The sequence below is a fragment of the Anoplopoma fimbria genome, chromosome 7 (assembly GCF_027596085.1).
Source record: "Anoplopoma fimbria isolate UVic2021 breed Golden Eagle Sablefish chromosome 7, Afim_UVic_2022, whole genome shotgun sequence".
NCBI classification, from domain to species: Eukaryota; Metazoa; Chordata; class Actinopteri; order Perciformes; family Anoplopomatidae; genus Anoplopoma; species Anoplopoma fimbria.
This window is the reverse complement of record NC_072455.1, coordinates 5,698,279-5,711,585: the sequence shown is the minus strand read 5'-3', so window position 1 is coordinate 5,711,585 and position 13,307 is coordinate 5,698,279. Positions and strand designations below refer to the sequence as shown.

Here is a 13,307-nt window from a genome sequence, read left to right as displayed (position 1 = left end):
CGAGTCAGCTTGGAACACACACATGCACATAAATGATGCTTTTGAGAAACGTATAGTCGGCTGTGTGAGCCGATCAGAGGGCTGAATTTGTAGTCTTTTAAACTTTAATAATGACCAGAAGTGAAAAGACAAAACAGGAAATAGAACAAACTAAATAAAGTACCGCCAAAAACAAAAGAGGCTCTCTCTTAATGTCTCTGTCCTAAATCATTCACTGTTATATGAATAAAGACACATTGACACCCCAGCAGCTCATTTGTATGCCGATGGTCAGCGCTTAGTTTGGTTCCAGCGAGTTTTTGTGGCGTTAACGTCTTGTGCTGGCTGAGTACATGCCTTCTTGGCACGGCCTGTGTTGATGTTTAGACAGTCCTTTCATAGCGGTGCAGAGGCCGTTCCAGCGTGGACACTGGTCACGGCCATTCATAATGTGTTGTATTGAATCTTTTCAGCGCAGTGTACCGGCTGCTATGGGGTTTCTTTATGGCCGCGGACACTGGACAGGGGCACTGAGTGGAAGGGATTACTCTCTCCTCTGGAATACTAATGACCACCTTTTGTCACCGACCTGTTTCCTCCACCTTCACTCCACATACCCCTTCCTACTTCTCCCTCACCATCCATTTCCCTCACTCTTTTCCTCTTTCACTCTCTTTGTCACCCAATGCTAAAATTCTCTCTCAATCCTCCCCTCAAACCCGATTATTCTCTCCCTTCTTCGCCCTCACAATGTCAAGCGCTGCATACTCACACATGATCAAACACAGTATTACACACACACACACACACACTCAGTTTAACCCTCCGTACCGCTCTCCTCTCCCCGTATAACTTGCTCTCTCTCTTTTCACTCACTCGCTCACCAAGTCGTATTTTTCAATGGTGGCTTTTGTCCCTTTCATCTCCGCGAAAACAAAAGGATTCTTGTGCACACGGGACAGAGGGAAGGAGAGCGATGGAGAGGAAGAGATCCTAACCTTGAGTGTGGAAAAAGTCATTTCACAAGAGAGGGAATCCATCACTGTGCTGTCGGGGTGATTGATACACTTCCCAAATATTGTTTTGCCTCTACTAATGTGTATATAACTTTCTTTGTATTATTTATAAGGGTAGTTACTGTAGATACTGTTAAAGGATAAGGGTGGTGATATTCTGGATTTTTCTATTTAACAAATAACAACAACAAATACCAAAAACCAACAATGAATTGAAGCTAAATCGAACAAATATTTCCCTCACTGTTGTAGATAACAACCTTTAAAATGAACCAAACTATTGCACTTAGTGAAAAGTTACTTTATTACCATGAACCTGTAGTTTCCTGCTGTCAATACCTACTACAGCACCAAATGTGTATTAATCCACAGCAGGAAATAGTCCCACCACGCTTTTACAAATGAAACCACTTATTTAGACCTTTCGAAAAAAGAAAAAAACTGCGCTAGTCAATATTTCAACTTGATCTCATCCCTACTCGTCATATTTGCTGCTTGGGGAGCCTTTTGTGTAGTATCTTAAAGCTGAAACTTCAGTCGGTTAAACTTGTGAAACAGTGGAGGTTTGGGGTAAGCAACAAAACTAATTTGGTTCAGGCTTACAAAAAACCCCCACTGTGGTTTAGCCAAAAATAAGTATTCAGGTAAAGTAACGTGACAAACAGATGCCATGATATAGCATTACGTGACATAACGTCACCAGAAAAATGATTAAATTGTTGTACCCTGATGTATCCACAGAAATGTATCTCATAATCTTAAAATTTGACTCTGCAGTTTACCTTAGTTTTAACAAGGTTTTTAGCATCTTTTAACTTATTGTTTTAGGTCAGTCTCAGCGCTCTCATCAAACTTGTTTACTGCCAAACACAGCAGCCGTTTTCCTGTTAAAAAGCTTTGATAAAATCAATATGCACAAGCTGCCCAGAACCAAACAGCAGGCAGACATAGCAACAAGTTTTTGGCATTTTGGAGCATTTAGCTGCTTGATGGTGGAGACCAAAACAAAGCTAAAAGGATCATGAATGTTGGACCTTCTTTTATCAGGTGGCCAGAAACATGAAACAAAAGAAATGCTAATGTTGCTCTGTGCCTGCTGGATGTGTAAATAGGCAATATAATAGGCTTGACATATCATTGTTGTGTTTACATCTTGTTGTTCATCCCCCAAGTGGCCAAAAATCTCTGTTAATACTAGTTTGATTCTAGTTCTATTGCTAGTTGCTGTATTATTGTGTGTACAGTCCTGACTCTGCAAACCAAACATTCTTTTGCACAATCAATGGTGTTGTGCTCTAACTGTTCTGCAGGTCTATATGTGCCATACACAAGCGTGTGTTTACTGTATGTGTAGGCCGGAGCTACGCAGGGTTCAGAGTTCAGCCGGAGATTGACACGGCCAATCACATGTGCCTCCTCTTGACCCCGCCTCCCTCCCCTCCTTCCCCCTCCACATGTTAGTATTCAGAGCACAGACATCAACACAGATCTCTATTCATTCACTCAGTGTGAGCTCCGGCACGGAGAGGGGAAGAGAGAAGGGTCAGAAAGGACAGAGCGTATCAGATCGTCGTGTTTCTCAGGCTTTTGTTTGGGTTGTTTTGTTTTGGGTTTTGTCGTATTTGCTCCGGAAAGACGAGGCAGTTTGAGACAAAAGGGCCATTTGGTGAACAGTGAGTGTGAGAGTGAGAGGGAAGGAAAGAAAGAAAAAAGAAGGACATGGAGAAACTGCAGCCCAGATGAGGGTGAAGCTGTTAAGTGTGTACAGGGGGAAAACAAATACAGTGACAATAAGTGTCCATGGCACCCGGGGGTGAGGAGGGGGACTTCTCATTCTGTCATTATAATGCTGACACCCAGTTGAGACCCACAGTCACTTATATACAGATCCATTACACCCCCATTGTTTGACATATGCCTTCACTTGACAGTTGCGAAATGACAACACGCACTTATCACTTCATCATAAAGGTGTTGGATGGGGTTGAGGTTCCCACCTGAGAGAACCATTTCTTTATGAACCCTGCCGTGTGCACATATCATTGTGGCAGCATTGAGATTTCCTAAACCGTGAAAAACAGCACTACACCAAAACTACATAACAGGCAGCTTTTTGTACAGCTCTCCACAGTGGACAACCTCTCAAAAGCTTTATCTGACTGCACGTCTTTAATTATGCAAAATGACGCACCTCTTCCTGTCACTTCTGCTGCAAATGATGCATACATGAAGTCTCTCAGAACTCAGAAAATGAAGGGTTGAGCTTGTGTATGAAAAAACAACTTTCAGTAAAAAAGAAGAGCGGTTGTCCGGCAGAAGACCTAAGCGTCCTTGATTTAAATTTAAAGACTCTTTTCTAAATCTTTTTTCTCATGTGGAACAACAGTAACTGGTCTTTACTCAATTCAGAAGCCCTCTTGTGCAACCGACACATGAATGAGCCTGCACTATCACGCTTTTAATGTGAAAGAGCAGCTGTGCCTTCATGCTGAAAGGAGGCCAGCTGCCTCAAATGAAAGGAAAATGGACCACCGTGGATAGCCACGACACTGTCCAGTTGAAAAATGTGCTTCTAATCCCCTTCCTCTTCTTCTCTCTTCGTCGCCATCTCCCTCTCCTTCCAAATGTTCCACTTCTTCACACATCTTGCACCTTTTCATTTGGTCTCACCTGCTGTTCACTTCATCTTGCCGCCTATACAACCTTTGCCCTTTTCTTTTAGCCATCTTAACTCTCTTATTTTTTTAATGTACACCCGCTTCACCTACTTTTCTTCTTCTCCTCACCTCCTGTTGTCTCCGTCTCCAATCCCCCCCTTGCAGCACCGGCAATGACCTCAGCCACTCCCCCCTCCTCTGAAGGCTCCTCTCCTCAGAAGATATGCCACTCCCAGACGCAGACTGACATCACCAAGCCCCTGCTGAGCTCCACAGGTGGGACCGGAAGTGCTGGTGCAGGTGGGGGAGTTGGAACGGGAGCCTTAGGGCCTAACGCTCTGCGAAGGAGGCGGCGCGTCCTCTCGAAAGACGGACGAAGTAATGTACGCATCGAGCACGTCAGCGGACGGGGGGCGCTTTACCTCCGCGACCTCTGGACCACTTTCCTGGACATGCAGTGGCGCTACAAGTTCTTCCTCTTCTCGGCCACCTTCGCTGGGACCTGGTTCGTGTTCGGAGTGCTTTGGTACCTGGTGGCATTGGTGCATGGAGATCTCCAGGGTAAGGAGGAGGGAGGGAAGGTGATGGAGCTTTGTCTTTATCCATTTGTGGCTGCTTATATAAAAGGAACCATGAAGCTCAAGTACTTTTTTGTGAAGGAGTTCACAAGAAACACACACAGGCATGCAGTTTTAAAGTTGCAAAGAGAGAGCGTGAGAAAGATCTGTCGTGAGAAAGATCTGGCAGAACATTGAGAGAAGGAACAAAATGTTCCTTGATAATTTGTTTACAACCCCCCCAAAACCCAAGATCCTCTGTTCTTCCCTCCTTTCCTCCAGAGTTTGACCCCCCCTCCAACCATACTCCATGTGTAATGGAGGTGAAGACCCTGACGGGAGCCTTCCTCTTCTCCCTGGAGTCTCAGACCACAATTGGCTACGGTTTCCGGTGTATCACCGAAGAGTGTCCCGGCGCCATTGTCCTGCTCATCTTTCAGCTGGTCATCACCATGGTGATGGAGATCTTCATCACCGGCACTTTCCTTGCAAAGGTAGACATGTGTAGTTATTAGTGCAAGGTTTGTTTCTACCCAAAACATGTGATATGTTCTTTCTTCAAAGTGTCTTTGTTGGATAGTTGAGTTGGGATGTTGCAGTTCATCGGCTGGTTCCTCAAACCCCGGACCTTAATAAGTCCTTCCTTTACCCTCCCTGTTTCAGTAAAACTATCAATGTTTTTTGCAGTCAACGTCTATGTTAAAGGTTATGCTTACTGATTGTCACCAAGCTGTTTATTACTACTCGTATCTGTCAAAAGCAACGTTATCCCCTCACTTATCTTGAACAGAGAAAGAGGAAATCCGAGGCCCCTGTAGATGATTGCTGAAGGTTATATGTGGAGGGTTCACAGTACTTACTAACAGGAATTGTTATGTATCCATTTCTTGCAACTGTGACATGTTTCCTGCCTCCTGTAGGTCGCTCGGCCCAAGAAGAGGGGCGAGACAGTGAAGTTTAGTCAACACGCCGTTGTGTCAAATCACGAGGGTCGTCCCTGCCTCATGATCCGAGTGGCCAACATGCGCAAAAGCCTGCTGTTAGGATGCCAGGTATGCAAGTCACTTTTAGGTATTATTCCTTTCTATATGTTCAAGTTTGGTTCCTCTCATCAGAAGTAATTATAACCTGAAATGGCTACTGTTCTGTCTGTCCGTCTTGTATCTTTTTTTATGCTTTTGAAGAGCGTTATTATTGATTCCACCTACTCTGCACAGCATTTGATTGGATGCAATCCCATGATGGGTATGAACCCCCTGACATACTGTCATACCTGGAAACCCATGCAGTGAGAACCATAAGCTCTTTAAAGGGGCTACTATAATGTAAAGTAGGGTGCTCAAAACAAAGCCATACTCAAGGACACATCGCCTATGATGAAGATTTTGGCCATGCCGGTATTAAACCTGGGGCCTTTTGGTTACAGGATGCCTTTCTGCAACCTCTTGGCTACATTTACTGACTCCGTCTTGGCTCCCAGGTGACGGGGAAGCTGCTTCAGACGTCGCTGACCAAGGAGGGGGAGACGGTGCGGCTGGACCAGCGCAATGTGCCCTTCCAGGTGGACACATCCAGCGACAGCCCCTTCCTCATCATCCCGCTGACTTTCTACCACATCATCGACGACAACAGCCCCCTCAGGGCCTGGGCGGCAAAAGGTAGGCCATGGCTCTATGATGTCAAGCTGTGCGGCAGGTGTCATACATAAACTGTTGAAAATATGGACGTAGGCTCCTTGACGTCACCCATAGGTTTGTTAATCTCAACGTGGGTGATTCTGTCTGTCGCCATCTCAGAGACAACACATCCTAATTTTTTTTAAAAGGCCAAAGAGCAGAATCTTTCCTAGGTGCTATCCCCTCCGCTTCGTCATCCAAAACAGAGGGGATGGCACTCACCTGTCACTTAAAACAGCTACACCCTTGATAATATATTACTTTAAGCCCTAGTATTATTTGAACCAGTGAGTAATAAAAAAATCCTCTTCCACATAGTTGTCATGTGACCAATTCCGTTTTTTGTACCAGGCTGCAAACATGTTTATTTCTGCTGTAAAGCTGTCCATCTTAACATAGATCTCAATGGGTACTGACTCACTTTTGAAGCCAGCCTCAAGTGGCCATTTGAAGAACTGCAGTTTTTGGCACAGGTGGTTGCGACTTGGTCTGATACACAAATAGTATAAGAAGAAAACTTCTCTTTAACACTACGTGCAGTGTCGAGATTTCAATAATAGTAAGTGAAAACAATGTGCAGTATTCATAGAAAAGTATATTTTACAAACTGTAATTTGGTACCAATATTCATTGATTGGCAATATGCGCTATATGTTCTATGAAATGGTTGATGTCTTTATTTGGAACAAAACTTTCATATGTCCCTTGAGGATAACTGTATATACAGTCAATATGTATGTGTACGTAGGTGTATTGGTATTTACAGTCATGTGCTGCGTGCTTGGCTGCCTCTGACCGTCCAGAGTTGGGCCGGTTTGGCACCGGAGGAGACGGGTTTTTTTTTTTTTGGCTGGAATGTGTGTGAGAGAGATCGGCAGAGACACCGCTCATTAGAGCACAATGGCGTACAGTCCGGGGTGCTGACACGAAGCCTGCACAGATCCACTTACAGCAGCGCAGACCTCTCAGCACTGGAAACCACAAAGGCATAGTACTGACGGACTGCGATTGCGGCGTTATTGACACTCACACCGCTCACTTACTGTAGACTTGTTATTTCCTTGGCCTCACTTGACACACTCCATTTGTATGCTATTATCAGTTCCTTTCCTTTCCTTATGTCCTCTATACCTATTGCTCTGCCATTTAACTTCAACTTTCATTCCTACATTTTTTTTGTTTAGGTCATCATTACCTCTCCTTCAGCAGTAATTTCAACTGGAGCCGTATTTAAAGGATTAAATTACACATAATACTGTCTGTGATACTACAATAATCCCTGTTCTAAATACCTACTGTAACAGTAGTCAGTTTTTGTTACCATGTCCCCAGTGTTGTTTCATCTTGCTTGTTCATGTTGCATAAATCCAGGCCTTAAAAGCACCTATAATATAAAAACTGGTATAAAGATTAGCACTTACAACTTATTATTTTGGGACATTAATATGCTGCCCATGCTGACATTGACTTGCAAATGGTAAGAACCATTTATTGAAGTAAATGTGCCGTATGTGTTACAGAACACACTGACCTCAATAATTGTGCGACTTTACTTTCAGTTACAAGCAGTTGAAAGACCTGAAGACGAATTAACGTCTGTGTCAGAGTGTGAGCATGTCAGCAATTCTCCAGTTGGAATTTATGACCAAAGACATCATTTTCATTAACTTTTGAGAGGTGACACACCTTCTATCTTACGACAAGCATTGTAACATATCTTTTATTTTTTTTAGAAATGGAAACAAATGGTAACTTCAATGTGATGTGTAGGTAGTGAGACCTATTTGTTTACTTGTTTTAGTCATGACCTTTAAAAAAAAAAAGTATTTTAGTGTTAATTTCCTTAACAGGTGTGAATGGTTTTCATTTTCCATGCTCTCTGCCATTCTGCACATGATAACTACAAATAGATCATTGTAAAACTCATGACTGAGCATGCTTTTGTGGATCATTGAACAGAGCTTTAAAGCTTCCTGCAGAACTTGCGTTATGTTCTCAACATGTACTACAATTAAGGGATCTTGAGCAGGACACTGCTCTGATAGGAACATTGAAAACTGGGTTTCAGTGCCACAGTGTGTGAATCGTTTTGGCATTATGTGACTATGAGTCACTGAATCAGGAGAGCAGGACGCCTGTGGAGAAAGTCTATAGGAGAGGCGCCATGGCCGTCCGAACCACTGAGCTGGAATATCTGCACACCACTCTTAACCATGTCTGTACACTGTACCACACAAGGCTGATGGGTAAAGTCTAAGCTTGTGAGCACACAACAGCGATGACTCATTCAAAGACTTCTTCATTCCTTTGAATGAGAGATCTCGAAACCCTGTTGTGGCTGATGACCCCAAAAAATGCTTGTCGGATGAGAAAAGTATCCAGACTTGAATGCCAAATGCTAACTTTGGCATGCTAACATGCTTACGAAGACAATGCTAACATGCTGATGTTTAGCAGATACAATACTTACTATGTTTAACATCTAAGTTTGACATTTTAGCATGCTGACATTTGCTTATTATCACAGAAATGTGTCATCAATTTTGCAGGTATATGCGCATAAATCACAGTACTGGCAAATCAAAAAAGATTTCCTTATATTGGCGTCACATGAAAAGTAAAGATCACCAAAGCTATTTCCATTCATCCTGAGTGGGGATGATGTATGTGTGCGCCATATTTCATGTTAAGCAGCAGCAGCAGCATCCCTTGCCATGCAAATGGGAAGATTACTACATAAATGCAGTTGGAGCCCTTTGCACCGCCAAAAAAAAGAGAATCCTTCTACCAAGTTTGTCACAGGGAGTACGAGCGGTTGCGAAACCCGGTGTTTTTTTCCCTGGTGGGAGCGGTACTGGGTCTGGGTTAGAGTAAGGACTGTTTAGACAGATGACAGAGTCAGCATTCTGAGTGCGGCCTGTTGATGCAGGTGTGTGCTTGTTTGAGTGCACGAGTCTTCAAGTGTGTCCTTTGTGTTAGTGGGTTTGTGTGTCGATGAATGAGAAGTATATTCAGTTTTGTTTTTGTTTTTATGAGATGTTTATGATCCAACAGGCAGAGTTTTTTTAATTGTGTGTGTGTGTGTGTTCAACTTGCAGGAATGAGTTTTGTAAGTGTGTGTGTTTGTGTGTGAGATCCGGTTAAGTGTTTTTGGAATCAGTCAGTAAGTGGGGAGTTTTTATGTTTTGGAAATTTCCAGATGTGCGTGTGTGTGTTTGTGTGTGTGCATGTTAGCGTGTGTCTTTCCCTTCTCCACATACATGACTTGTCTCTCACTGAATGAATGAACATGTGAGCCAGTCTTGCATTCTTTTAAATTAACTGGGGTTTGACCTAAAAGCACAATACAGACTGAATACAATAATTCAAACACGTCATTGACAATCATATGAGACAACTGAACTCCAGCCAGCTGTTGGAAAACGTATATAAAACGTGTGTTTTGCTTTGGAAAATGGTAGTTTTTTTAGATTGTTGTTCAACCTCAGGTCTTCTCTGTCCCTCCAGGTGGTGGCTGGACAGACCCCGACCTGGCTGACTTTGAGCTGCTAGTGATCATGAGCGCCACGGTTGAGCCGACCTCCGCTACCTGTCAGGTCCGAACATCCTACCTGCCGGATGAGATCCTCTGGGGCTACGAGTTCCCCCCCGTCGTCTCCCTATCTCCCTCGGGGAAATATGTGGCCGATTTCGCCTTCTTTGACAAAGTGGCCAAAACCAAAACCCCGCCCCTCTTCAAGCAGGCCCTGCCACCGAGCCCGCCATCGCAGGCGTCCCGTTACCACGGCGGCAAGGAGGCTGCGACGGACCCAGAGAAGATGCGACTGGAGGAGAACTACAGGGGGGAGGAGAAGGGGAGAGAAAGGGGGCGCGTCAGAGATAGCAGCCCGCTCAGTGTGCGTATTAGTAATGTTTGAGGGGAAAACAGAGACAGGAAGTGGTGACGGAAAGCTGATGTGAAACTGATATAAAGATAAAAGCAGGAAGAAACAAACAAGCTGCTCTGACAAACAACTCCCCCGCTTGAGCACGAAACACTCTGCCTACGCATATGAGAGAGAGACACCTGGAACCACAAGATGTATCTGTGTCTGCAGCACTTCAAAGGGAGCAAGTCACAAACGCAACATGTACAAATGTCATCTGTAGAGACACTTATATTAATTTTTCTTTTTTGGAAAGGACTTGATATACTGTAACTGGAGGATGCTCACACACTGCAAAATGCTTCATCTTATCGGGTCATTATTTGTCTACAATTTAGCCTTATGGGGTTGTAGTGATGACTCAATCTGATTCCAATAGAAATCAACCTATTTCAAGACTTTTCTAGAAATGGGCATCACTTCCTTGATCCTGTAAGGGAATACGAAAGGGAAACATGATTTCAGAAATTGAAAAAAGTTGATTTCTATTTCTGTTATAAGAAAATAGGAACTCAACCACAGACCCAATGACTCGGTAAGATGTTTCAATTTCAGTGGTGTTGAACGTCTGATTTGGTTAATCACTGAATCACAGTACTGTTTTCTCCTTTTTTTTTTTATTATTAACAAAATACCTGCAAAAGGTGGCGAAAATACTGGAACCACATTATTTTTATAATGGAGGATTTTAAAGGAATGTATAATATTTGATGTACCCAATAGTCTTTAACAACATCATTACTTGTTGCACCTGAAAATATTCAGCTCTTTGATATGAATGTCTTTTCTTGTTTATTGGGGAAATATATATTTGGTAATATTACTAAAAGCACTTTAACTTGACAGAAATGTGGCATTTCACATAAGGGGAATAACTGAACTAACTCTACTTAATGCACTGTAATAAATGATTAAATCCTGTGATTATGTTTGGGGTTTGTGAGTGTGAGTGTGTGTGTGAGTGTGAGTGTGAGTGTGAGTGTGTGTGTGAGTGTGTGTGTGTGTGTGAGTGTGAGTGTGAGTGTGAGTGTGTGTGTGTGTGTGTGTGTGTGTGTGTGTGTGTGAGTGTGAGTGTGAGTGTGAGTGTGTGTGAGTGTGCGTTGCTATGCATGAAACTGAGTAAAAATGGAGTTTGTTTGAGCCTTTTTGTGAACTTAAATGTCCTGTACAGTATGTGTGTGATAATGTACCTCTGTACAGTGTATACAAATATTTTTTCCTACATTCTTCATATCTGTATGTCCTGACATTTGATACACAACTCTGCATTTTCAATATCCCATATTGTCGATGCACAATGTTATTTCTGTTTAGTACAGTGTGCCCATCTTTTTATTGTTGTCATTTTCTCCAAACATTGGTCATGAAAGTGTTTCTGGATTATGCCAAACTTTTTTGTATTGGAAAAGTACATACATTTGGATAACATTTTTATTTTTCTCTTCTTTACTCAGACGCATCAAAATCAAATGAAATTGTGGCACTTATCATGGGGACTAGTGAAATTCCTTTGGTACAAAAAATGAGACGTCTGCATTTTTAATTAAAGGAATGGGGGACCTCAGAAAAGTTTTTACACAAAGACTACTAAGAAAATTGTTTTTGTTTCATGGCCAATGAAGCATTTTATTAAAAATCATTTAAGTATTTAGGTGCCACTGTTCAAAATGAAATCATCTGCTGATCACGACAAGCCCTATTCAAAATAACTGAAAATATTTCAGAATCAATGTCTGCTGAGAGGTTGTGCCTGTTTTTACTGTAAAGCCTACTGTATACTGTATATGGATCACTCTAATTGGTCTAACTTTATGAGTACGCACTTTCTAAGTGGCTGTTTTAATAAATGTAGCCTGTCATTTACAACATGTCTATATGTGTGTGTGCTTGAAGCCAAATTATGAATTGCCCACTTAAAGGAATATACATTATGGAAGATGAAAAACCAAAATAATCACCAACATGTTTGTCCGTATCATCTCACTTAGCACTTAAGAGTTATGGAGCATTTAATTTTATGAAGCTTTAAATTACATTAACTTGTAACTTGTTTTTAGATAAGGATCTAGCAATATTGAGAGGACCAATACCTAGGTTATAGGTTATAAAGGCTGGCCTATCTATCTATCTATCTATCTATCTATCTATCTATCTATCTATCTATCTATCTATCTATCTATCTATCTATCTATCTATCTATCTATCTATCTATCTATCTATCTATCTATCTATCTATCTATCTATCTATCTATCTATCGAGGCTAATTGATTACAGTCATCTAAATAAAATAAGGTAAAAGGTTTTAAAGCTAGGGTGGGCGAAAACAGCCGTTGAGATTCCGGCTAACGCTTGCTGTAGCTCCTCCCACCGAACGTCAGTTATGCAGTCAGTTACATTGATAGGAAGAAAAACAAGGGACGCACCAACGTCGTAAAGGTGACCGGACAGTCCCACAGCCAATAAGAACGGAGAATCGGAGCCTCGCTCTGATTGGTCAAAGTGTACATGAGCGGTGGCAATTTTTGGGTGCGGCCCACAGAGGCAGGGGAGAGCAAAGTTATGAGCAGATATTCTCAGAGCACTTCACCTACATATAGCTGACTGGCTATTAGGACAGTTTTGCCAAATATTACAGTAAAGAAATTACCCACCCTAGCTTTAACCGGACATAATCTGTATGATCTTGGTGTTTAAGTTGTTTGTTAAATTGAAATTAACTTTGGTAAAATGTTTTTTTTTCACATTAAGCCAACAGTGGACTACAACCATTTTCCTTTTGACAATATTGTAATTAATATATTTCAACAAACAAAAGCTTTGATATGCTATTTGTCCAGACTACAACTCCAGAAAAATGGCCTTCAGGGTTGCTGAAGTCAGAAGGTCAGGTGCGGTATGGAAGTTTTCTTTATTTATTTAAAAAAAAAACACATGTTAACACAGGATATTTTCAACTGGAATGCCCCCAGAGGGCCACATCTAAACTGACTGGTGACAGGTGCAGATAAGTTTTGTATCTTTTCATGCGTTACAGCAGACAAGGCTGATGTTAGCTCTGCACTTCTCCATGGTTTGTTCTGTAGCTAAAAAGCTAATGCATTGCATTGCATTTCAAACCATAACTGTTCTTATGTCTGTCCGGGTCAGAAAAAAACATTACATTTTATTTCAGTTGATCTTTAAAGATTAAGGTCTGTGTTTTGTGTATTTTCTAACTTTATATAAAATAATAATTACATTTATGGTGTTGCATTTCAGTAGAATGCTAGTTTTCCATAGTGCTAGATAATGGTACTTTGATTACCACCCTGATGGCACATTACTGTAATACAGACAAAATCTACCACGGAATTTTTTGGAGGTAGTTTCCATGAGTTCAAAATATCCTCAGCAGGATTTTTTATTTTTTTTTAATCTGTACTGCTGCCTTTATAGTACAATGTATTATGTATTGACATACAGTTTGTGCTTAGATAAAGGTGGAAGGCAATTATG

The 13,307-nt window shown here is 41.8% G+C and overlaps 1 protein-coding gene across 1 annotated transcript; it reads left to right on the top strand.

Moving 5' to 3' along the window:
• The first annotated feature begins 3,825 nt into the window (after positions 1–3,825).
• Positions 3,826–9,802, top strand: kcnj10a (potassium inwardly rectifying channel subfamily J member 10a). The gene is made up of 5 exons (XM_054601679.1): positions 3,826–4,213; positions 4,492–4,703; positions 5,130–5,261; positions 5,690–5,867; positions 9,393–9,802. The coding sequence occupies exons 1-5, from the start codon at positions 3,826–3,828 to the stop codon at positions 9,800–9,802; spliced, it is 1,320 nt and encodes a 439-aa protein (XP_054457654.1).
• Positions 9,803–13,307: the final 3,505 nt, after the last annotated feature.

Coding starts and splice junctions, on each gene's coding strand:
- kcnj10a (XM_054601679.1), top strand. CDS start 3,826: ATGACCTCAGCCACTCCCCCCTCCTCTGAAGGCTCCTCTCCTCAGAAG. Junction 5,262..5,689: donor GCCTGCTGTTAGGATGCCAG/GTATGCAAGTCA, acceptor CTTGGCTCCCAG/GTGACGGGGAAGCTGCTTCA. Junction 5,868..9,392: donor CAGGGCCTGGGCGGCAAAAG/GTAGGCCATGGC, acceptor CTGTCCCTCCAG/GTGGTGGCTGGACAGACCCC.